This window comes from Canis aureus, chromosome 20, assembly GCF_053574225.1.
Source record: "Canis aureus isolate CA01 chromosome 20, VMU_Caureus_v.1.0, whole genome shotgun sequence".
Taxonomy (NCBI): Eukaryota; Metazoa; Chordata; class Mammalia; order Carnivora; family Canidae; genus Canis; species Canis aureus.
The window spans coordinates 56,434,994-56,462,305 of NC_135630.1; the positions used below are offsets into that span (position 1 = coordinate 56,434,994).

Below are 27,312 nucleotides of genomic sequence, written 5' to 3' on the forward strand. Positions count from 1 at the left end.
ATATTAAGGAGTTTCTTTTTAAAGATTCTATTTATTCATGAGACATACACAGAAGCAGAGACGCAGGCTGAGGGAGAAACGGGCTCCCTGCAGGGAGCACGACTGTGGGACTCGATCCTGAAACTCCAGGATCACGCCCTGAGCCGAAGGCAGAAGCTCAACCATTGAGCCACCCAGGTGTCCCATATTAAGGGCGTTTACAAAGTATCAGTTTTTATGACCTAAGGTTAGATATTAGTCTGTCATATTCATACTAAGACAAAGAAAATCTATAAGTATCTAGACAGGGAAAAATCAGAGAAACACAAGCTCAAAACAAGTTAGCTGTTGTCGCCAGTGAAATTCACCAAATACTGGTTAACTTGGCTTCTAGTCACTTAGGCAGAATACACCTGTTTACTCTCTTGAAATTAGGTGTGACCGTGTGACACTTTGGCCAGTGAACTATGAGAAGATGCACTCTGTATCACCTCCCGGTACGAAATCCAACAAGAGTGTGTGTCCATTGTCCATGTTTCATCATGGTCCCTTTTCCTGCATCAGCACTTGCTGCATGACCTTGCACTTTTATGTTTTAGAGGTGGCTACTTTCCTTAAACCTTATAAACCAAATCCTGCCAACTACAAACTTTTCTTTGGGGCTTCCTCACCTCTCTTGGCCTTCAAAGAATTGAACAGAATTACAGCCTTGCTCTGGATTAGGCAATGGCTTAAGGGAATGCGTAGGCCACTAAAACTCTCTCCATATCAGCAATATGGTTGTTTTACCTTATCATTGGTGAGTTCACTGGAGTAGCACTTTTAATTTCCTTCAAGAACTTTTCCTTTACATTCACAGCTTGGCTGTTTGGTGTAAGAGGCCTAGCCTTCAGTCTATCTTGGCTTTTGACAGGCCCACCTCACTAAACTCAGTCATCTCTAGCTTTTGATTTAAAGTGAGACATGCAGGACTCTCCCTTTCACTTGAACACCTGGCGGCCATTTGGGTTATTATTTGGCCTCATGTCATTATTCTTATATCTTAGAGAATAAGTAGGCCTGAGGAAAGGGAGAGAGATGGGAGAGTGGAAGGCAGTGGAACAATCAGAACGAACACATTTACCCATTAAGTTTGCCATCTTATACAGGCATGGCTCCTGGCACCCCAAATCAATTATAATAGTAACATCAAAGATCACTGATCACAGATCACCATGACAAATATAATAATGGAAATACCTAAAATATTGTGAAAGTTACCAAAATGTGACATAGAGACAAAACAAGCAAATGCTGTTGGAATAAATGGTGCCTGCATACTTGCTCAACAAAGGGCTGCCAAAAATCTTTAATTTGTTAAAACAAAACAAAACAAAACACAAACACACGCAGTTATCTGCAAAGTGCAACAAAGCAAAGCAAAATGAAGTATGCCTGCATAAACTAATAAAAATATGATATTTTTTTCCCTTTTTTTCTGGACTACAGACAAATGTTTCTTTTCACAGATGTATAATAATCTATTATGTGGATTAATCAATCAGTATTCTGTTGATGGCCATTTATGTTGTTTCTCTTCTTTCACTATTTAAAAATGGTGTTGCAATGGGTAACTGTATATACATCATTTCACAAGTATAAATTCCTAGAAAGGGTTGCTGAATCAAAGGGTATATTACTTTGTAATGTGGTTAAATACTGTCTCTTATTCTAGTTATGTCAATTTATACTACCCACAGGAACACGTGACTAATTCCCTGTAAGTTTACAATCTTAATGTTATCAATTCTATAGGTATGTCAACCTGGTAGACAAATTTACTAATGTATTTAATTTGATTTGTATTTAACAGATTTGTATTTAATTTTCTGTGACATTTCTGTACATATCCTTTCCTCAGTGTTTCTACTGTTAATAATATTATTGTTAAAAATTTAAAACATTCTACAGCTAAAAGGCATACCAGTCACATGGTTTACTGTCAAAACCACCCAAACAGTACTGAAGTCAAACATAAAGGAAAATCATACTAAAGAACTCAAGAATAAAGAAATAGTGGTTGTATAAAATGATGAGCATAAGCACTGAACAAAATTAAATACAGTCAAAACTAAAAGATTATTGTAAATGGGAAAATTCTTCAAAGATTAAAAAAGAAATTATCTAGATATATATTCTCACTGGAAATGGGTGATTACAGTAAAACCCTTGTTTCCTCACCTTACCTAATATACAGTCAACATTTATTACTTTAAAAACAATCATTTCTTTTTTTATTTTTTAAAGATTTTATTTATTTATTCATGAGAGAGACAGAGAGAGAGAGGCAGAGAAACAGGCAGGGAGAAAAGCAGGCTCCATGCAGGGAGCCTGATGTGGGATTCGATCTCGGAACTCCAGGATCATGCCCTGGGCTGAAGGCAGGCGCTTAACCGCTGAGCCATCCAAGGCATCGCAAAAAACAATCTTATTTCTAATTAACATAACTTTATCTAATAAACAATTTTACTTCTGCAAATAATTTTTAAAAAGTATGTTAGTGAGAAACCTAAATTCATTGCATGTAATATAGCAGAAAAGAGCTTTTACATAGCACAAGTACTGAAAATTGATAGTAATATGCAAGAGTATCTTTTTGAGATAACTAAGCAAGTAAGATAAAGAGGGAAAGTAGAAAAGAATTCTAGAACATGTAATTGCACATACGAAAAAATTACTTGAGTTAGGGTTGAACAATAAACAATAATACAATGAGGGGGAAAAAGAATGCATCGTATGACAGTTACCTAATTTATAAATAGAAATAATGCTTACCTTGCAGGGTTAGGGTAAGAAATAAATGATAACACAAATAAAAAGCATAAGGTAAGGTACAGAACATAGATGAAAGGCACCAAGAATGTGCTCAAAAAATGCTAATTTGTTTTTTTCTACTGGCAATCACAAACTCTTCACAGACAAAGGCCATGATGGAAAAAACATCAATTGAAAATCTGTTACTGTGGGGAAAAATAAGGTATAAAAGTTATGCTCAACTCAAATATATCACCCTAAGTTTTAAGGCTTTGCATGTCTTTGATGATTTAAAAGAAAAAAAGCAAACTTAACAAAATAATGAAAATAATAAAAAATATTTTCAGTACTGTCTCTTAGAATCAAGGCACGCCTACAGAAACAAGGATATACCAGAAAGCAATTTACCATGGTCTTTCCTGATCCTCGTGGTCCAATAATGAGAACAGAGTTACTTTCTCCATAGATAGCAGTTCTTTTTAGCAGCTCAATTAAGTGTCTGAAATGACATAAATAAGCCAAAATTTAAAAAGGAAGCTGGAGTAATTTGTAAGATAATACTATTTAAAAGTTGAATTTGAGTAGGCACAGAAAACAGGCATTCCCTTTTTCTCTTTGGGCGCTTAACTTATGCTCCAAATTGTCCTACACAGAAAAACACAGAAGAGAGGGTGGGTCAAAATGAATTTTCTGGAAACCTAAAGAGGAAACCAAGTAAGTCTATAATATCCTGGCTTTATGATGGTATGGGACAAGAGACAACAGTAGTAAGTCTTGGGACCTTTCACTCTGCAGATGGCTGTCCAATATTAGGTGCAAAAACTCAGAATTTTCTCCATAATACCAGATGGCAGGAGCAACACAAGATTGAAAGGTAAGGAGCTTTTTCATTATCTGCTCTTGCTTTATAATATTGAGTTTCTATTAAAAAAAAAAAGAATTTTTTTATTCCTATAAAAATGTCAACCTTATTCAGATAAAAATCCGTGTAATATAAAAATCCACGTAATACAATTTTTGCAGGACGCCTGGGTGGCTCAGCGGTTTAGCACCTGCCTTCGGCCCAGGACATCATCCTGGAGTCCTGGGATCAAGTCCCGCCTCAGGCTCCCTGCATGGAGCCTGCTTCTCCCTCTGCCTGTGTCTCTGCCTCTCTCTCTCTCAAGAATAATAAAATCTTAAAAATAAAAATATAGTTTTTGCAAAACCTAAGGACATCTTTAAATAGATTTATAGCAGACAAAGGGATAGCTCAACTTACTTGTATTGTACTTGTACTCCAAATAAGTTACTCTGTGGGCTCTGATGACAAAATCTTTCCCGTAAAATTCTTTGTACCTGATAAAAACAAAGTGAATAAATATAAATGAAAATGTTACACATGAAATAAAAAATGAATGAGAATATACTTTTATAGCAATTAGAATTAGGTATTAATGAGCCTATTCAAACCTCCCTAAATAACTTGTCTTTAAGAGTTCTGGTACCATTTTCATGAATTGTAAAATTAATGGTTCTTTTTACCTATCTCAAATCCTGGAGGAAGAGTGAGAATTTACTTGTATGGTTCAACAAGAGAAATAATTACTTACTTTAGCCACATTGGCAATTTGAGGGTTGGTTTATTGCAATGTGAATAAATGAATACTTTACTTTGTATGTAACATCTAAGCCACGGAACAAGAACAGGAGAGAATCTAATAATGTAATCTCATCTAATAATAATGCTCATGAACCATACCTCAATCTCTAGAGACCAAACAAATCTAAACTGGCTTAGCTCAAGCCCTATTTATCTGCATCTGTCATAAAAGTCGAGATTCTAAGAAAATAAGTTTAAAAGTTCATATAGTTACTGAGGACCTATTAGAAGCAGAGCATGTTACTACTAAAGAGCATGATCCATGCCTAAAGAAACATTAGAAATAAACAGGAAAGAAATAATACACTGAAAAAAAGTAGTAATTCAGCATTTAAGGAAATACTCGAGTACATGGAAGAAATTAGATTCAGCTCTATCTATAAAATGAGGAATCACTGGAATGAATTAAAAAAAAAATTCTTGGAAGGACCTAAATTTTGAATTTGCCTTAGAATAAGGCCTTATACTGAGTTGTAAAACATTGTCAGATAATCTAGCACAATCTTTAAAAAGACCATTAAAAGCATTCCTTTTCTGCATCTGCTAATACAGAAATCTTCCAAAGACAAAAACCTTAGGAGGCTATTTCAGATTTGGTCCCATCATCAGAAACAAGAAGTTTCCAAGATTATATGCTTCTCTCAGACTGACAGCATGGGACTGATCTTTCATGTATCAAAAAGATAAAATCTGAGTTCTGTTTATATGTACCAGAAGCTAAGCAAAGCAAATTATTCACTGGAGATAAAATAATCCTAACTACCTTTATTTAAGAAGGGGAAAGAATAAGAGAAGTGAGGCCAGAAGAGCCAATTATTTGATTTTAAAATTAGTTTTGAAATCTTAATTTTTTTGGTCTATAAAATAGAGACAATAATGGTTTTCTGGTAGGCCTATTCTCAAGATTAAATAAGGCAACTGACTGGAACATAAGTATTGTATAAACTACAAACACTTAAATGAGCATATATAATCATATAATAATAATACTAATCATAATATGTATTCCTCTACCTAGATAAGATCATTAGAAATCAAAAAGATAAACCACAGTCCTTTTCTTTTTTAAACTTCATTGAAATCTAATAAAAAGGAATAAAATCTAAGGGATAAAGTGAAGTGAAGCTATAGAAAACAGTGAAAGGTTCAAAAATCTCAAAGTGATCTGAGACAAAGGTTAAACAGGTGTACACGTGTATAGAAATTAATCAACCTGCCTGTGAAAGATTTATGCCCTTTATTTGGAAGTAAATTACACTTCAGCTAAAAATTTTTCATGAAATAGAGTTAAACATTTTCTTTCAAAAAAAAAAAAAAAGTAAGGTCTTCCATGAAGGCATGCCAATAACACACATTTAATTTTGATGAGAAAAAACTATAGTTCTGGTCAAGTCAGATATCAGAAATGCCAGAACAGTTATTATATCCATGCCCTACTTTATTCCTTAAGATATATAGATATAAATATAGATATGTGTTCAACTTGGAATATAGTATGGACTTAAAATAATATTAAATATTCATGATAAAAACACTCAACATACTAGAAAAAAAAGGCCAACATCCTCAACCTGATAAAGGACATCAAAAAAACCTATAGCTAACATCCCATCAATGGTGAAAGATTGAATGTATTTCCCCAAAATAAAAAACAAAACAATACTGTTCTTGTCATTGTTCTCAATATCATACTGAAAGTTCTAGCCATGGTAATTAGACAATAAAAAAAAATTAAAGTCAACCAGATTGAAAAGGAAGTTAAACTATATTTGCAGATGACATGCTCATATATAAAAAACTAAAGAATAAACATATTAGAACTACTAAGTCTGACAAGGCTGCAGGATACAAGATTAATATATAAAAATCAATTGCATTTAGACACATAACAAATAAATTAAAAAGCAATTCCATTTATAACAGCATCACAAGAAATAAAATAGGAATATATTTTAAAAAGGAAATACAGAACTCTGAAGTAAACTGAAATTAGAACACATTTGGAAAGACAGGAGTCAAGTTAGGGTTCCAACTGTCTAGAGACTTACAAAGAATGAAAGTACAGTAAGACGTTCTCTCCCTGAGAATGGAAAGGGTGATTCTTCATGTTAAGGGGAGAATTCAAATTAAGATGACTATTTCTCTGATCAGCTTTACATGGTAACAGACTTTGAGGTTAATGAAAATGCATACTAACCTGTGAAAGGTACTCTGCATGTATTACGTTGTTACTCTTTGATTTACGACTGCTCATTTTAATACACTGAAATCCTTAAAAAACAAAAAAAGCATGAATATAATACATTACTGGTTTATAAAGAGATGATTTAAGAATTTACTATTACAGAATCAAAAACACAAATTTTAAAACATGACAATGTCCAATTTCGCAAATTTCAAAAACTCTCAGCTGAATCTCTTGTGGTAATCATTTCACAGCATATGTAAATCAATCATGCTGTATACGTTCAACTTATACATTAATGTATGTTAATTATTTCTTACTAAAACTGAAAAAAACTCAACAGTTCTTGTCTAAGTGTAGGCTTTGACATTCCAATACGACACAGTATATGGTTCTTACAGACAACTAATTCCTACCTTTCCTCTCAACCCAATATTCACATTCCCTTCCTTAACTTAAAAAAAAAACAAAACAAACAAAAAAAACTGTATGCTTCTTTCATACAGAATGTTTCTCTCCTCATCCATTCCATAGGATCGTCACCTTCCAGAAAGCCTTCGCTTCCTTTCCTTTCTTTAAAATTTTATTCATTTGATTGGGGGGGGGGGAGGGGGAGCACAGGCAGGCAGGCAGGCAGGGGGAGAGGGAGCAGCAGACTCCCTGCTCAGGGAGCCTGACATGGAGAGTTCATCAGTCCCAGGACTCTGGGATGACCTGCCTTCGGGCTGAGCCATTCAGGTGCCCCAAGCCTTCACTTTCTTGCTTTACTCATCAAACATACATAATCACTAGAGTAGGTAAAATGCCTCTTCTGTGAACATCCATTTAATTGCCTAAATTTCTCTTCATCCATAATCAAATTACATTTAAAAAGACTGTTCACTTAATTGTCAGTATCCTCAAACTAAGTACATTTTAAAATTCTGAGCATTTAACACAATATCCAAATAAAATCGGCAATGATAACATTAATGAAAAACATGTAATAATAAAATAAGAGAACTTTTAAAAAATCCTTCTTCAAAAAATAAAATCCTTCTTCAAGGCAGTATATTCACAGATAAATATCTCTGGCTAAAAATCTAATTTTCTTAGCACTGATTTCCAATAGCAATCCTTTACTAGTCTGGTAATAAGAACCTAAGCAGTGGTTACTTATATACCAGGAACTGTTAAAAGTGCTTTGCATTTAACTCATTTAATAACTTAATGACTCATATTTATTAATTTTACATACTGACAATTAGTTGCCAACCCCTCGGATGCTGTTTTATTCTTTTTTGGAAAGCTAACAGGATAGCATCTGAGCAAGGCCTTGACAGACAGCAAGGAAATCTGTCTCCCCCTTACTATATAACCCATGTAGCCAGGGCCTAAACTCCGTAGGGCTTCTGGCTCCAAGCTCCCACATTGGAAACTCAAGAACAGAGTAGTCAATTGTTGTTTTATCACATAAGAATACTTTTTCTTAGAAGAAGAGCAGTCTTCTCAGCTGCCCTAGGGTACACCTTCTAGCAGCCTAATACCTATGCAAGGCACTCTGAGAATCTTCACATTAATTATTTTTACTTTATTCTGCTTATTATTTTTTTCTGCATGTATAGGGAAAACCCTTTCAGCAACATGAAATAATATCCTCATTGTGGCTTAAAACACATCTGACATAAAAAAGGTCTAATAAATCAACATCTGACCTAACAAAAAGTCAATTATTGTTAGACAAAGAGCGTCAAGTATTTGTATCTTTTATAATTGACTGACAGCTTGCTAATAACACATTAAAAATGATTAGGAATATATTCTCCTTTCTGGAATTAGGGTAGTATATTTCATCTTTTATTTGCTGCTTTCAATAAAGACTTGAGGTTTAAGAGGAATATTTCAAATGAAGATTAAAATTACTAGTCAATATGTATGCTTTTACTTCTAACACAATTTGCCATGATTGTAATACTTTCCTTACTTATTTCAAACTTAAAGTTACTAGATGCATTTAGTATGTCTGAAAATTTCGGCACTACAGACTTAAATGTTTTACTGAATAGATGAAGAAGAGGTTTTCACTTTTTAAATTAAACCAGAAAAAAGTAAAAGCATGGGAAGTGAAGATGAAGACACCAGAGTTTTTCTAGAAATTTTGTTTTTCTTAGAAAGTCACAAGTGATGAAATTAAAAATATTATTCAACTCAGAACTGTAAGAAGTCCAGAAAAAAAATTTCTATATAAAATTTAATATAAATGCAAATTCCTAAAGAGCCAAAGAAAAGTAGAATTAAGACAAATGAGACTAAGACTGATGGTAATACTGTGTCCTCAAGAACTTTGTTACTAACTACTAGCAGGACCAAGATTTGGGTTCTGGTTTTGTGGTGTCCCTTTACAAATTAACTTTCCTAAGTCCCAGTTTTCTTCTCTGCAAAATTTGAAGTAAAACTATTATCTAATTCAAAGAATATTGTGGGGGTTAAGTTAAATGGTTTACCTGATACGCCATGCTATCAAATCCCACGCACAGTGACACAATACCCTTACTAAATTACCACATTACACTAGAGAGAAGAACCAAGAGGAGGATGGGGGAAGAGGAGGAAGCAAGAACACAGAATCTTGTTCTAAACAATTTCTTTGACAGTACTTCTTTGACAATGCAATAAATACAAAGTGCAAATTCAACTAAGGCACTGTAGTATCATGAAAGCATACTTCAGTGGCATACATTCACTGAGTTTTCCCTCAATATAAAAAATGCTGATTTGAATACTAGTAATAAAAAGAAATTATGGGTAGATCAATCTATAGTTACATGGATCTCAAAGACCTCAAGTGAGTAATGGTTAAGAAGCCACTCTGAAAAGCAGTATGCGAGTTCCTCAAGAAGTTAAAATTGGAGCTACCCTACAACCCAGCAATTGCACTACTAGGTATTTACCCCAAAGATACAAATGTAGTGAAGTGATATGAAGGGGCACATGCACCCCAATGTTTATAATAGCAATGTCCAGAATAGCCAAACTATGGAAAGAGCCAAGATGTCCACTGACAGATGAATGAATAAAGATGACGTGGTATATAATGGAATATTACTCAGCAACCACAAAGGATGAATACTTACAATTTACATTAATATGGATGGAAATGAAGGTATTATGCTGAGCTTAGAAATAAGTCAATCAGAAAGACAATAATCATATGATTTCACTCATATGTGGAATATAAGAAACAGCAAACAGGATCAAAGAGGAAGAAAGGGAAAACTGAATGGGAAGAAATCAGAGAGGGAGACAAACCACGAGAAATTCTTAACTCTGGGAAACAAATTGAGAGTTGCTAGAGAGGAGATGGGTGGAGGATGGGGTAACTGGGTGTAGGGCATTACGGAGTGCATGTGATATTACATGCAACTGATGAATTACTAATCTCTATATCTAAAACTAATAATGTACTGTATGTATATAAACCTGAACTTAAATTAAAAACAAAAACCCGGGCAGCCCTGGTGGCGTAGCGGTTTAGCGCCGCCTGCAGCCCAGGGTGTGATCCTGGAGACGCTGGATGTGGTTCCGCGTCAGGCTCCCTGAATGGAGCCTGCTTCTCTCTCTGCCTTTGTCTCTGCCTCTCTCTCTCTGCATCTCTATGAATAAATAAATAAAATCTTTAAAATAAAATAAAATAAATAAAAACAAAAACCCAAACCAAACCAAACCAAACCAAGATAATGATTGCTGGGCAGCATCCCCAGAGCTTCTGATTTAATAAGTTTAGAGTAGCACTTCAAAATTTGCATTTCTGATAAGTTCCCAGATGATGCTCCTATTGCCAGTCTCAGAACCATACTTCATGGTAAATGAACAAATAAGCTAGAAGGCTTCCTATTAGAAAAATAGATAACAGAGCATAAGCCCAAGTGGAAAAAGTTAAAGTTTTTCTTCCAGTTACTGAAAAGTAATAAAGGTTTTGTCCTATCATCTGATAATTCAGGGAACCTCAGAGGATATTCAAATAAACTCTTTAAGCAAAAAAGTGAAATACAGAAACAAACACTTGCTTGGATGTTGTATATTTATGTCATCCCCTGATTAAAATAAAACAAAACAATACAAAACAACTTTCTTTCCTGCAAAGAACTAAATTATTTTGACAAATATGTTTTAATAGCATAGAAAACAATGTTTTTAGTTTTTGATTAATCAGTATTTCTTGGGAAAAATTAAAATCCCTAGACTAAAAAAAAACCAAAATTAAGCAAAAATAAAAATTAGTACCTAAAAAATACTTTAAAAAGTAGTTAGCAAGCCATTACCGGTCTCAGACTGGTATCAAACAACATGAGAGGCACCTAGTATAAAAACAACAAAAAAAAGGATGTGCTTGATTCAGAAGAGAGGGCAAACATTTGCTCTGATAAAGCCAGCTAAATAATGGTGCTAACTGAAGATTACAGCCTCACAGTTCCAATTACAAGATGAAAAAAGCACTAATGGTGTAGCAGTTGGATAGGCTGTGTCAGTTACTATGATGCCAAGTGGGTGGTAGGTGGCAAAGAGCAAGTAGTTTTTAGGAAGACATAAGCAAAAAGGATGAATGATCATAAAAAATAAAATAAATCCCAGGGCAACAGACTTGACTCTTCAGGGGTAGAAACCCTCTCTACTACATATTATTATTGTAATACGTAGAGGTGGAAAAAAAACTGGATTAGTGTTACAGAACATGCCTGTAGGGCTCTTGGTAATGACAAAAAGCTTCTTTTTTAAAAAACCTGAGCAACTTAGGTCTGTGTTAGTTTGACCACTTCCCTGGACATAGATCTCCTGAGCATTAAGTGTCACATTTGAGATCATTATAGCTGTAGTGAAAACAAAATGGAGAAGTTCACTGTTGATATCCACAGAAGAAAGATACTTTTCTTCCCCAAAGGCCAGGTGCTATGAACACTGCCCAGAAAGAGATGACTGCACCAAAATCCAGGCTGCTCATCACAGAGATCCTATTAAGAGCAGTAAAAAAAATAAAAAGGAAAACAAAAACCCTATCTTTTCTAGAAAACCCTATCTTTTCTTTTTACTTAATGTTTCAATGCATTGGTCTTGGTGAATACATATGTAACCTAGTAAACTACCTGCCTTTATTTATTATATGTGTTTATGTAAGAGTGAAAGTTGACTCCAAATTATATAACCTTTTCTTTATATATTACCACCAGACCAAATGGTTCAGAATACAAAATGGAAATGACTACTTATTTTTTAACCATACAGGGACAATCAACATGGATAGACTATAATCCCTCAAGTCAGATTTATTTTTTTTAATTGAACTAGAGTTTGCACATAATGTTACATTAGTTCCAAATGTAAAATATAATGATTTAATAACTCTAAACATTATGCTCTGCTCACAAGGGCAGCTACCACCATCTGTCACCACACAGCACTATGACAATACCATTGAGTATACTCAGCTGTGACTTATACATTCCATAACTGGAAGCCTATACCTCCTATACCCCTTTACCCATTTGTCCATCCTCCCACCATCCCCTTCCCCTCTGGCAACCATCAGTTTGTTTTCTGTATTTCTCAGTCTGTTCCTATATTTTTGTTGTTGTTGTTATTTACTTATTTGTTTTGTTTTTCAGATCCTACATGTAAGTAAAATAATTTGGTATTTGTCTTTCTCAGATTTCACTTAGTATAACGCCCTCTAGGTCTATGTATGTTGTTGCAAATAACAAGATCTCATTTTTTTTTTATGGCTGAGTAATACTCCATTGTATATATACCATTAATCTGAACAAAAAAGTCAGATTGTTTTTAAATCTAGCGAATTGACCAAATATTTCTCAGCTTGTTGATTAGCAACAGCATATAACATCTGCATTGTAACATAAAACCTGATTTTGAATTATCAGTCTTAAAGGACCCAGAATTATCACATCTTCTGAAGGCACAGATTATGACACCTGCTTTGTATAACCACCAGCTAGAGCTGAAGCTGCTCAATAAATTACTGAATTGATTTAATAAATATTTCAAAGTAAAAAACATATTGCTTCATCAAAATAATACTGTTGTTTTAAGTCCTTTCATGTCACAAATTTTAGGCACTCATCTTGTCAGCTGCGTAAACTAGATATAAATTTTTTGGTAATATAATTATATGGGGATAACATTCCATGACTAATTTGACCCAAGAAAATAGTAAGATGGCTATGCAATGTATATTTGGCATATTCTCCAATTTCCATGTGTATATGTGTGAATTTCTGCATGCATATGTGTATGGGTAACACATATGTGTGTCTATGTATACATATAAAGGAGTTTATGGCTTCAATTTCAGAGAGTGCTTAAAGGAATATGTATTTACCATATTAAACACAAATTGTCACTGGGTGACATTACAAATAAAATAGAAGATAATACAACCTAAAAAAGGATTAAATATTTAAATGTATACGTGCCTCCCTGTATTTTAGTTAATGAGAAAACCGAGTAGCACAAGCTGATAAGGATTATCAATCAATTCAATTTAACAAATGTTTAGTGAATCAGTATGTATTATAATGCTGTGGGAAAACCACTATAAGAGAAATGAGTATTAAAGTTGGTCTCTATCCTCAAAAAGCTTAAAATCTGATTGGAATAAGATATATGAACATAAAAATAGAAAAGGCAGTAAGAGTATAAAACAAGGGGTAAACTCACAAATTTAGTAAAGGAAAAGACCTTAAAGAACATATAGTCTGCTTTTTTATAAGAGTAGAAGTTGAGCAGAGATTTTTTTTAAAACCTGCCAAGATCATACAACTTACATATAAGCAGTAGTTGTTACCTCTAGTGACACTCAATGCAGCGTTCTGTTAAAGTGGCAAGAAAAAAAAAACTGTAAACATCAAAAAGAGCCATCAAAATCATCACTAGGCTTTTCTCTAAGTGAATAAAAATATCAGATGAATGCATTCTTAAAGAAAATTCCTAGTATCCCAGATGTTCAAGGCCGACAATCTAGTTTTTTTCCAAATGTGCACCTGTATAGTTTAATAAACATGTGTATTTTTATTTATTTTTTAAAAAGATTTTATTTATTTATTCCTGAGAGACACAGAGAGAAGCGGAGACATAGAGGGAGAAGCAGACTCCTCACAGGGAGCCAGATGTGGGATTCAATCCCTGGATATGGATCACATCCTGAGCCAAAGGCAGATGCCCAACCACTGAGCCAGCCACCCAGGCGTTCCCTAAACGTGTATTTTTAAATTAGGTAACTTTAACATCAGAAAGTAACGTGTTTATCATATAAACTTTGGAAAGCCAATAAGGAGTCATGTGGATACGGATCCTGAGCAAAATGAAATCAGAGATCCCTATCCTTGTAATATCTATAAAACACACAATGAAAAAGAAATGCCCTAAGGGCATTATGGGAAGATGGATTATGGAAAGTAGGAAGCACCAGGAATCTCCACTAGAAAGCAACTGTACAGAACAGAATCTGATATAACTATTTTGGAACTCTAGAGTCTATTTAAGGTTTGTAATATCCAGAGAAAGGCTTGGAAAGCATATTGCCATTAATTTTGGTTAATTTCAGCTCTTTGCTCAGTAACAGCTATCCATCCCCCAATACTGAGCCCAGTGGGAGGCAGCTATGAACCTGTTACTGGAGTTCTTGCACACAGCTTGTGGTCATAGAATGGGTAAAATGAATCCTAAGGCCCAAATGTCAGAGATTTGTGTTGATGGTGGTCTCTCATCTCAGAGAAATAGACAAGTTGCCATCATTATTCCATTTCCTCTTATTGTTGGAAGTCCCTCTTCCTTCTGAGAAAGAACTTCCACGGGATTTAAAAGTCCAGTGCCACTTTTCTCTCCAGTGTTTACTTTTTTTTTTTTTTTTTGAGATAGAGTGCTTGTTTGCTGGAGTGCAGAGGCAGGGGTGGGGCTACAGTGGAGGGGTCAGAGGTAGAAAGAGAATCTTATGCAGTATCATCTTATGCAGTATCCATACCAAGTGTTGAGACCGACATGGGGCTCCATCTCACAACCCTGAGATCAAGACCTGAGCTGAAACCAAGAGTTGGATACTTAACCAACTGAACCCCCCATGTGCCCCTACTATTCCTCTTTTTGGGAGCCAGAGATTAAAGATTAGGACATTAAAAAAAAAAAAAAAAACTGCATAAAATCGGGGAATTAGAAAGTCATGATGCATGCCCAGGGAAAGGTACAGGGTTACAGGGACTTGAAAGACCTTAGTTTTATCCCTTAAACTGATCTTTGGCACAGGGACACACTATAACAATTTAAAAAGTAAAATAATAAAGACAAAAAAAGCAGCAAATCCTGCTGAAGGGAGAAATCTGATTTTCAAAGCTACTAAATTATTAGTTTCAAATGACCGTTTGTAAATAGAAAATACCAAGACATACAAAAGAAAAGTATGCCCCTAATCTTCATGTTGTTCAGGGGCCAACAACACTTCTATTTCAAGAGAAGAGTCTGTTAAGTGACAAAGTTAAGGAAAAAAAAAAATTCAAGAGGTCTATACTATAGTAATGTGAACAGACACTGTAACACTGTAAACCAAAGAAAGCATTTACAAGAGAAAACAAGTGAGAATGTGTCCTATTTACTTAGTTTTCAAAGCTGTCCAAGTAGGTCAAAGGTACAACAAAAGAATTTTTCCTGCCCTGCAGATGAACAAGCTCCAAGCTAATTGGTGCAAAATAATCCTCTCAGGTAAAACCAGTACTTACAGACTTTTACTTAAAATACTTACTTAAAAAATTAAAATTACATTATGCTTAGATAATATTTAATACATACACTGACATTAATATCTTCACTTGATCTGTGTTAGCAAGTCATGTCATGTCACTAACAGCAACCTAGGAAACCTAAGAATGGGAGTTAAGTAAGAGATAGGTTAAAAGGGACACCACAGGGCATCCTGGTGGCTCAGTGGTTTAGCGCCTGCCTTCAGCCCAGGGCCTGATCTTGGAGACAGGGATTGAGTCCCACGTTGGGCTCCCTGCATGGGGCCTGCTTCTCCCTCTGCCTGTGTCTCTGCCTCTCTCTGTGTCTGTCATGAATAAATAAGTAAAATCTTAAAAAAAAAAAAGGGGGGGGGGACACCACATGGTTATTCATGTTGAGCTCATTACTACACAACATAGGTATATGAGCTCACTTGGATAGAATTAATGAAGCCAGCTAACTTGATGTACTTAAAGATACTATGATGTTTTAAATGAAAGTGAAGCAATTCGGGATCCCTGGGTGGCGCAGCGGTTTAGCGCCTGTCTTTGGCCCAGGGCGCGATCCTGGAGACCCGGGATCGAATCCCACGTCGGGCTCCCGGTGCATGGAGCCTGCTTCTCCCTCTGCCTATGTCTCTTTCTCTCTCTCTCTGTGTGACTATCATAAATAAATAAAAATTAAAAAAAAAAAAAAAAAAAGAAAGTGAAACAATTCAAACACTCCAAAAAAAACCTGTGATTTTTCCTGGAATGAAAAGTGCGGCCTATCAAAAGCATATTGCTAAATAAATAGATAGATAGATAGATAGATTAAAAAAAAATACATAAAGTAAAAAAAAGTACGGCCTATCAAAAGCATATTGCTTAGCAAAAATAAAAATAAAAAATAATAAAGTAAAAAAACTTTACATAGAATCTTAAAAATAGAGATAGGAAAGAAATGGATTTTTGAAAGAAACTTGTGCTATAGAGAGAGCATTTTGAAAACCCTTTTATTTCTGATATTGTGGCTGAAAATGATGTATTATCTGTAAAAAATTGTCATAAATAGGCATTAAAAACACTTATAAAGAGAACTAACGTGTATTCCTATGAAGTGCATAAATAGGATTTATGTCCATCTGTTAAAAACATAACTTTTCAGTTCGGAAAAACGAAATTTCATGAGAAAAGATGAAATTTAGTAGAATTCCTACAAACTGTGTAAAACTGGTGGATAGGATTGAAAATGAAAAACGTACAAATTATTATTTTTTTTTTCAACAACCCTCTTTTGGACAATATCCTAAAGTTCCAGCAGAGAGGAGTATGACTTTATGACATGAACTCTTAGTAAAATAAGATAAAATAAAATAAAGTAAAATAAAAAGATTTCTCTACGATGATGACTAAAGAAAACACTAAAAATAATAATACTATCACGAATCTTTGTTTATGCAAAAGCAAAAATACAAATTTCACTATTGTTTACTTAGTGTCTAACTCAGTATGGCTGACATTTTTCAAAGAACATTAAGAATGGTCAAAAATGTTAGAACTTTGCCTCTCCAGTTAGAAAAATGTTCTTGATTGGATAAACAGTCAAATAATGTAAAATGAAAGACACTTTAGGAGAAATCTGTGGGTAGTTTCCACGTTTTGTTATTGTTCTTTGAGATGAAACTGAGTAAAGAATATATTTGAGCTATTTTTCAGCCAGGCAGAATTAGTTTCCACACTTATCTCTTGCCAGCTGGAGTGTTTGTAGCAAGGAAAGGATTAAAATATAATTAAAAGAAAGGCTGAAGGTGGGACAAATAAGGGACAAACAGGTATAAATTCCAGGTATACTGACAAGCAAACATATTCTTAGTACTTCTTTAAAGGATCAGGTGAAAATGTTGTCTATAAAATTAAGTGGGTTTAGTTAAGGTGGGGCACAGTCTCTGGTAAGATGTTTCCCTGAGCTCCTCCTCCTCACAGCTGAAGAGTAATCTCAAATAATTGCTTTTTTTGCATGTGATTTCTAGATAAAGCTGTCCACAGTAGAATTATTAGTTACTCCTGACAACTTTATATATTTTTTTCTTTCCATTTGTTCCTAGTGAATATAGAGGGGAAACAATTTACTTAAGAAATCACTCAAATCAAACGAATCCAAAGTTCTAACCATCTTTAGTCTAATTATATAACGACATGCTATTTTCTTCACTGATATTTTATAATGTCTAATATTTTATATTCAACATTCAAAACTGACTAAATAATTCATACTGAAAGGTCTGCAATTTTCCAGAAAAGCCATGTTCTCTCTTATTTCTTAGTTTTCAATTCTATATACCAATGTGCCTGGAACCACATATACATATGGAGACATACCCATACACCTAATACATGTATATACATGCATACGTACATACATATATGTGCAGAGATACTACACATATGAATTTTTTAGTAAATGTATTTACTTTGCAAAGTACCTATTAGAATCCTGACATTAATGAATATGCTCCCAGAGTTGTTTCTAAGAACACCAGTGGATCAATAGTCAACAAAATAAGTAAACACTATCAGTGGGAAAATCATGAACTTTAATGACACAAAATCTTCAGGTAAAAAAGGAATTTATAAGTTACTACAACATTTATGACTATTAACCATGCATGAAACATCGTATGTATCAATTTTGTATCAGTGTAAAATAAAAACTTTTTAAAAATACACCTTTAAAATCTATTCTGAATTATATAGGCTAATGAAAGAAACACACATTTGCAAATAATCTAGAAATCCTTTCAGCTTTTGAAATCTATTATATCATTCTACTGGCACTGACTTATAACTACATCTTAAATGTCACACAAACCAACAGTACCCGATTTTCTCTGAGCACATGGAATCTGACTAGCAATATGCTGAATAAGAAGAGGAATGAAGCTTGTGAACCAAAGCTAATGTGTTTACTTGGATGAATAAACAGTATAAAGGCAACAAAGACCTGAATCAATGAAACATCATTTTTTGGATGAAGGAAGGTATCATAATAGGACTTAATATTTAAGACCTAGGCACTAAAGTCAGTAAGAAGAGAACACATGTATATACTTTTTTTTTTTTTTTGAAAAACATATGAGTATACCTTATACTCTTAAAGTATAGTATTGTACAGTATTGTACTTGCAAGAGCAATTACTCCAGGGTGTATGTTCCTTTAAAAAGAATAATAAATAGCATCCTCCCCACTATTTGTTTTTTTTCCCTTTGACATGCTCACAGTTGAATTTATGCAAATATAAATATGATATGCTACAACCCCAGTGAACCAATTAGCAAATGTTAATTAAACTACTTTTAGAAGGAAAAAACTGAAAACACTGTCTTAGATAGAAACCACTTGAGAATCCCTAGAAATTATCCCATGTAAACTCGAAATCTTATAATTTACCCTAAAAACTTTAAGAACAGTTTGTTGTTTCTAATGAGACTCTTCAGCTTATGCACAAAGCATAAGGAAACCATATCCCTACAATATGAGTACTAGGGCCCAAGATTATATTCTTCCATTGTGTCTGCTAATGAATATACAGCCCCTATCCCTCATCAGCATGCTTAGATAACTGCCATGACAGTTGAAAAATCTCAGTTTAAACATTTATACTGTAGTAAGATCTCTACAAGTAATTGGATTTTTTAAAAAAGAGTACACCAAAAAAGTTTTTTTTTTTTTGCTATAAAAAGACAGCTTAGAATTTTTTCTTACACAACGTTGTACAATACAGAGGAAAACTTCATCTTTTTGAGACTCCAAACCAGAATTTTCAGTAACTTACATTATTCTTTGTACTGCAAAATAGCTGTTCATCATGATGACTTTAAGACAATATCCAAAGTGTCTTCATAACAGTTATACTCACTTATTTTTAGCAGGATCATCAAACATAACTCCCTCATTCTCACATATGAAAACATTTGAGCACAAATTTACTCAGAAATCCAGTTATAGTCAGAGATTGAGGTTAAGCACTCAAGTGTAATATATCTATCCTTTTCTGCAAGCCACCCCCACTCAACTAAGGTTAAACTGATGATCAATTGTGAACAGACAGGTTCAAATATACTGTTTCCTTTATTCTTATGTAAACACCATTCTCTGTTCTGAAAAAAAATGCTATTCTTTGACTACTCTTTACCTCAATTGATTCTTTGAGGTAAAGAGAACAACAATAAAAACCACCAGCATTGAAACAAAACTCCCAACAATAAACAAAAGTACACAATACCTAGAAAAAAAAATACAGGCCTTTGGACTTTATTCTATGCACTTGACATAGAACAAACTAGACAAAGAGCAGAAAATATAGATATATGGCTCACACAGAATTCATAAACAGAATCAACAATTCTGGATCAAATATTAGCTAATAGCCTAATAAATAAAAGATAAACTACCTTTTAGAAAGCTGTAATAAGCTTTTAGAAAGCTTCAATTTATAATAGAATAGGTATCAAAATAAAACCAAGACTATATCCCCTCTTACTAGTACTAATATTATTCTAGAGAAATCAAGCACCAATAAAAAAAAATGCCACTAGGATAATTTTATGTGGTTTTTATATATGAAAGGAGTTTTAAACTTTTTTCTTCAAAACAAAGTGAAACTGAAAGATTCCTTCAATCAGTAAAATGCTAAATTTTAGTTCTCCAAACTCATTTCAGCCATTGGAACATGTTTATATATACATCGTTAAACTACATATGCTTACTAATGAAAATACATCTACTTCTCAATCAGAGATTATTGTTTGGCCAAGTATCTGTAATGAGCTCTTATTTCAGTGACAAACTGTAGCATCCTATAATTGTGTTAATATAGTGAACTAATAAATAAAAAGTTCCATTATTTAATATCCCACTTTCCTAATTAACTACCATAAATGGGAAAATCAGTAAGTGATATTCTGAGGTTAATACAAAATCACTTAACGATAGATAGAACAATCCAACCAGCAGATATAATAATTGTAAATATTTATGCACCCAACATAGTATCTAAATATATAAAACAACTAATAACAGATGAAGAAGAAATTAACAGGACTATGACTTAGATGGACCTAACAGATATGTACAGGACATTCCCGTCAAAACCAGCAAAATATACATTGTTTTCAAGTGCATGTGGACTTTTCTCCAGAATAGATCATGATAGGCTACAAAACAAGTTTCAGTTCAAATATTAAAATCATGTCATGTATCTTTTCCAATCACAACAGAATGACAAATCAATCACAAGAAAAAATCTGGAGAATACATAGAGGCAAAATAACATGCCACTTAACAGTTAATGGATAAATCAAAAAAAATTAAAGAATAAAAAACACACGGAGACAAAAACAAAACACAATATCCAAACTTTGGGATGCAGCAAAAACTGTTATAAGAGGGAAGATTGTAGCAATACAGACTTACCTAAAGAAGCAAGAAAAATCTTAAAACAATCTAACCTTACACCTAAAAGAGCTAGAAAATGAACAGAAGCCCATAGCCAGGAGAAGGAAGGAAATAATGAAGATCTGAGCACAATAATGGAAATAAAGACTAAAACCACAATATATCAATGAAACCAGGAGGTGGTCCTTTGAAAAGATCAATACTGACAAGTCTTTAGCCACTCATCCAAAAAAGGAGAGGACTCAAGTAAAATCAGAAATGAAGAGGTAACAGTCAACATCAAAGATGTAAAAAAGATTGTAAGAGATTATGAAAAACTATATGCCAACAAATTGGACTACCTAAAAGAAATGGATAAATTCCTACAGATAATGCACCAAAACTGAATCAGGATGAAAAACAATGTGAACAGATAATTTACTAGCAATGAAGTAGAGTAAGTAACCAAAAAACTCCCAAGAAGCAAAAGTCCAAAACCAGGGACACCTGGATGGCTCAGTCAGTTGGGCATCCAACTCCCGGTTTTGGCTAAGGTCATGATCTCAAGGTCATGAGATTGAGCCCCACATCGGGCTTCACACTCAGCAAGGAGTCTGCTTGGGATTCTCTCTCTCCCTCTCCTGCTCACACATGAATGCTTTATCTCTGAAGTAAATAAAATATTAAAAAAAAAAAAAAAGTTCAAGACCAGACAGCTTCAGAGGTAAATCCTACCAAATATTTAAAGAAGAGTTAACACCTATTTTTCTCAAACTATTCCAAAAAACAGAAGAAGGATAACTTCCAAATTCATTCTATGAGGCTGGCATTACCTTGATACTAAAACCAAATAAACACTATAAAAAAAGAAAACTACAAACTGGTATCTCTGATGAACAATTACAAAAAACTTCAACAAAATAATAGTGAACCAAATGCAACAATACATTAAACATATCATTCACCAGGACCAGGTGGGATTTATTTCAGGGATGCAAGGGTGGTTTCAGTATTTGCAAACTGATCAACATAATACATCCCATTAACAAGAGAAAAAAATATAAATCCTATGATCATCTCAGTAGATGTAGAAAAATCGCTTAACAAAAGTAACACATCCATTCATGATAAAAACTCTCGACAAAGTAAGTTTTGATGAAACATATCTCAACATGATAAAGGCCATATATGAAAAACACACATCAAACAATGGGTAAAAACTGAGAGCCCTTCCTCTAAGGTCAGGAACAAGACAAGGATGTCTACTCTAACCAATCTTATTCAGCACAGTACTAGAAGTCCTAGCCACAGTAATCAGTTGTGGAAAATAAATAAAAGGCATTCAAAGTGGTAAGGGTAAGTAAAACTCATTATTTGTAGATGACCTGGCATTACATATACAAAATCCTGGGGGGGGGGAAGAAAAGAAAAAGAAAACCCTGAACACCCCACCCAAACTACTAGAATAGATAAATGAATCGAGTAAAGTCGCAGAATACAAAAAAGCAAAATACAAAAATCTGTTGCATTTCTATACACTAATAATAAAAGTGCAAGAAAGAGAAATCAGGAAAAACAGTCCTATTTACATTTAACCAAGATGATATTCTATACTCCTGGACTATACGAACTAATATTGTTAAAGTGTGCATACTACCTAAAGTGCTCTACAGATTGAATGCAAATCCCTACCAAAACTAGCACTGTTCACAAAACTAGAATAACACTAAAATTTGTATGGAATCACAAAAGATCCTGAATAGCTAAATCAACGCTGAGAAAGAAGATATTACAATCCCAGATTTCAAGATATACTACAAAGCCATAGAATCCAAACGGTATGATACTGGCAAAACATAGACAAAAGATCAACAAAATAGAAAGTCTAGAAATACACCCATGCTTTTAGAGTAAATTATTCTATGACAAAGCTAACAACAGTATACAAAAGGGAAAAATGGTACTGGGAAAACTGGACAACTACATGAAAAGAATGACACTGGACCACTTTGTTATACAAAGTATACAAGTATACAAAAATAAACTCATAATAAAGATTTAAAGGGAAATCTGAAACCATAAAACTAAAAGAAAACATAGGCAGTAATTTTTGACATCGGCCACAGAAACATTTTTCTAGATGTCTCCTCTGGCAAGGTAAATAAAAGCAAAATTAAACTACACCGAAATATAAAGCTTTTGTACAGCCAAGAAAACTATCAACAAAACTAAATGGAAGATGATATCTGAAAATGATATGTTGGATAAAAGATTAATATCCAAAATATATAAAGAACTTACCCTACTCAACACCAAAAAAACCACAATCCAGTTAAAAAGTAGGCAGAAGATCTGAGTAGTCATTTTCCCCAGACATACAGATGAATGAACACATGAAAAGACGCTCAGTATTACTAATCATCAGGGAAATAAAAATTGAAAACACAATGAGCTATCACTTTATACCTACTTTATATCTGTCAAAATGGCTAAAATTGAAAACACAAGAAATGACAAGTATTGGTGAAGATGTAGAGAAAAAGGAACCCTCATGTACTGTTGGTGGGAATGCAAAACTGGTGAAGACATGGTGGAAAAGAGTATGGAGGTTCTTCAAAACTATTAAAAAATATAATTTTTTATATATAATTACCAAATGACCCAGTAATTGCAATACTAGGTACTGACCCAAAGGATACAAAAACACAAATCTAAAAAGATATATATACATATGTCTTTCTATATATTAAATATATATAAAGATATATATATTAAGTATATATTAAATGTTATATAATATAAAATCGAATATATTTATATTTAAATAAAAGATATCTTTTATATGTATAAAAGAATATATATAAAATATGTATTAAGGGGATCCCTGGGTGGCGCAGCGGTTTGGCGCCTGCCTTTGGCCCAGGGCACGATCCTGGAGACCCGGGATCAAATCCCACGTCAGGCTCCAGGTGCATGGAGCCTGCTTCTCCCTCTGCCTATGTCTCTGCCTATGTCTCTGCCTATGTCTCTTCCTCTCTCTCTCTCTCTCTGTGTGACTATCATAAATAAAATAAAAATTAAAAAAAATAGAATTAAAAAATATGTATTAAGGATATGTATTCTTTATATGTATAAGGATATATATAAAAACATATCTTTTTTACATATATATCTTAAAAACATATATATATGTACATGTATACACACACACCTATGCATATTGCAGCATTATTTATAATAGCTAAGATATGGAAGCAATTCAAGTGTCCATCCACAGATGAATGGTTAAAGATGATATGGTGGAGACAATGGAACATTACTCAGCCTTGGAAAAACAAGTGAGATCTTGTCATTTATAACATGAATGAACCTAGACTTGACTCATATGTGGAATTTAGGAAACAAAACAAAAAAAAATAGAGACAAAAAATCAAACTCTTAAGTACAGAAAACAAATATGTGGTTGCCGGAGGGTAGGTGGGTTGGGGGATGGTTAAAATAGATATAAAGAAGACATTAAGACTACACTTATCTTGATGAGCAATGAAATAAGTACAGTGTTAAATCATATTAGACACCTAAAAGTAGTAATACATGTTAATTAAACTTGAATTAAAAAAAAAGTAAATTTCATTTTTAAAACATAGTTCTTTCTCATTAAAACTAAATTTATAAAGATTATATGGTATCATATTTGGCATACAAAATTAAAACGTTCTGTGTTTGAGTTAACACGATAGTCTGTATCGGTGAGGTTGTGTACAATGGAAGCAACACAGAATAATGGTACAAATACATATTATTATAAGGCTCAACTTTATACAGACTTCAATCTTGCAATTCCACTTCCAGAAACTTTCTTAAAAGAAATAGTTACAGACATAGAAAAATGCCTAAAAATATTTAATATATAGATATAAGAAAGAAAATTAAATGCCACTGGAGACTATGTCATGATCCACAAACAATGAAAAACACTCTTCAACAACAGTCCTAATTAAATTTTAAATTATTTTTAAAAATTAAATACCATTGGAGGCTATGTCATGATACACACACAGTGAAAAACACTCTAAAACAATAGTCCTGACTAATTTGATTTTAAAATAAAAACAACAACAAAAACATGATATATTGCTCAAAATGGATCAGGGTTTTCTGTCCAAAATGTAAGGAGCTTGGAAGTTAACACTCCTATCCTCACAGCAAGAAAAAATCTGAACGAACTGAAAAAACAAGAACTCTTCTTAGTTCTGTAAGAATGGTGTCATAGGGCAAACTGTTTCTTCTAATATTAGACATACACAGGCACATAAAGAGGATCACAGCTTATTGGAGCAGATGCCCAGGAATAGAAACAGCACTGGAGGCAATTCCAAAGTAGGAAAACTGAAAATTTACCAAATTGCTGGAGCTCAATGTTTATAAGTTTAAGAGTTAAAAGCTCCAGGAAGGCTGAATCTTAGAGAAGACTCCACATTTTTCCATGTTTTTATCTCCAGGAACCCTACTAGGTTTGCAGCAAGGATCAGAAAATAATTTCCTCGTTTCAACAGGGATACCAAAAAAACAGTCATACTGAAATACATCTGGAGAAGGAACATTCTGTCCTCCTTGTTTAACAAGGCTTGTCCACAAAGCAAGGTATTTTACCAGAGCCTAACTGACCTGGGTAAGGGAAATACCCAACTCCAGCCCCTTCTTGCCTTCCTGACTCACTTAGAGGGGGTAATGTGTGTTTGTATGGAGGGGAAGTTAAGCAGTACCTGTAAAGGTCACAGCACAGGGCATACACTCACACACAAAAAACCAAGACCTAATTATAGGAATATATAATGCTTCCCCACCCCCAACATTTTATTGCCATATAAATAGGGCTCTTGTACTAAAGTATTTAAAAGTGAAAGAACTCTCACATCCTGTTTTTGAACTCTCTAGAGAATTCCCCCCCCCAAAAAAAGATGGAGATAAAAGCAAGAACACAAAAGAAATTTTAGCTTCTGACACCTATGAGTACAACAAACAATAAAACACAGCCTACCTTTAAGCTGAATAAACACGAAAACCTCACACTAAACACTTATGTACACTCAGTTCTTTATACACAGTACATCATTTCTGGCTTTCAACATGTTACAAGGCATATTAAAAGGAAAGAAAAATGTAACTTGAAGACACAGAATGAGGCTCAGATCTGACAAAGATTTTAGTATTAACAGACTGGGAGTATAAAACAACTATGACCAATACACTAAGGGCTCTAATGGAAAAAGCACGTAACCTGCAATTACAGGGAAGCAAAGATGGAATTTCTAAGAATGAATCAAAAGGAAATACCAAAAATCAAAAATACTAAAAAATAAAGAATGGTCTGATATGGTTAGCAGTACAGAAAAGACATAAGAAAAAATGTTATAAGGAATAGAAATAAGGAATTAGGAATATCCTGTTACATGATGCCTGTACTAATCATTAAATGGTATAGTGTTCTTTGAAAATGAGTTTGTATTGCTCATGCATGTACACTGCAAACTCTAAAACAATCACTGAAAGTAAAAAACAAGTAGAATTTATAGCCTGAGAGAAAAAAAGAAAAACCCTGAATAATGTAAAATACTCAATTAAAACAAGAGAAGGCAGAAAAAGAATGGAGAACAAAAAAAAGAAACAAAAGACAATTTTTAACAACAGAAAAACAGCAATATATCTGGTAGCTATTAATCCAACTACGTCAGCAAGGACTTAAACGTTTAAGTAAATATACCAAGTAAAAAAGAGACTGTCAGACTGCGTAAAAAAACAAGACCCAATTATATGTTGTCTCCAAGAAACCTACTTTACATATAATGAAACAAATCAAAGTATAGAGACAAATAAAGATATATGCTAATCAAAAGAAAGTTGAAGTAGCTACACTAATTTTGCTACCAATTTCAAAGCAGACAGACATATCAGGAATAAAACACACTACATAATGAAAAAGGAATTAATTCCCCAATAAGATATAACAGTACTTACATATGCGTGTCTAGCAGAGCGTCAAAAAACGTGAAGCAAAAAAATGATAAAAATACTATAAGAAATTGATGAATCACTCATATACTTGGAAACATCAATATTCCTCTTCTGGTAATTTACATAAAATCAAGAAAGATATACCTGAATTGGACACGACCATCAGTCAAATGGATCTAATTATATTTATAGAATATTGCATTCAACAAGAACAGAAAACACATTCTTGTCAAGCTCACATAGCACATTCACCAATGAAGACCACATTTTGAGCCATAAAATACACCTCACATTTGAAAGAATAGAGATCATATAAGGAATGCTCTACTTCATAATAGAAAGATACCAAGAAAATCCCGTAACGTAGAGATCACACAACACACTTCCAAATAACACATGGGCCAAAGGTGAAAAATCAAGAAAAATAGAAACTGAGAAGGAAAATGAAAATGCATATGGAACTTACCAAATATAAGGGATGCAGCAAAGCAGTCCTTAAGAGGACAATTTATAGCACTGAACA

The 27,312-nt window shown here is 33.6% G+C and overlaps 1 protein-coding gene across 3 annotated transcripts in view; it reads right to left on the reverse strand.

Moving 5' to 3' along the window:
• ORC4 (origin recognition complex subunit 4) overlaps positions 1-27,312 on the reverse strand; it is an 87,516-nt gene that overhangs the window by 45,601 nt on the left and 14,603 nt on the right. For all 3 annotated transcript variants that reach the window (XM_077861645.1, XM_077861643.1, XM_077861644.1), the window contains exons 2-4: positions 6,612-6,685; positions 4,034-4,110; positions 3,181-3,271 (exon numbers count right to left, since the gene is read on the reverse strand). In XM_077861645.1, the coding sequence (XP_077717771.1) occupies positions 3,181-3,271; positions 4,034-4,110; positions 6,612-6,668 (225 nt within the window). In that variant the 5' untranslated portion in view covers positions 6,669-6,685. The remainder of the gene's footprint in view (positions 1-3,180; positions 3,272-4,033; positions 4,111-6,611; positions 6,686-27,312) is intronic.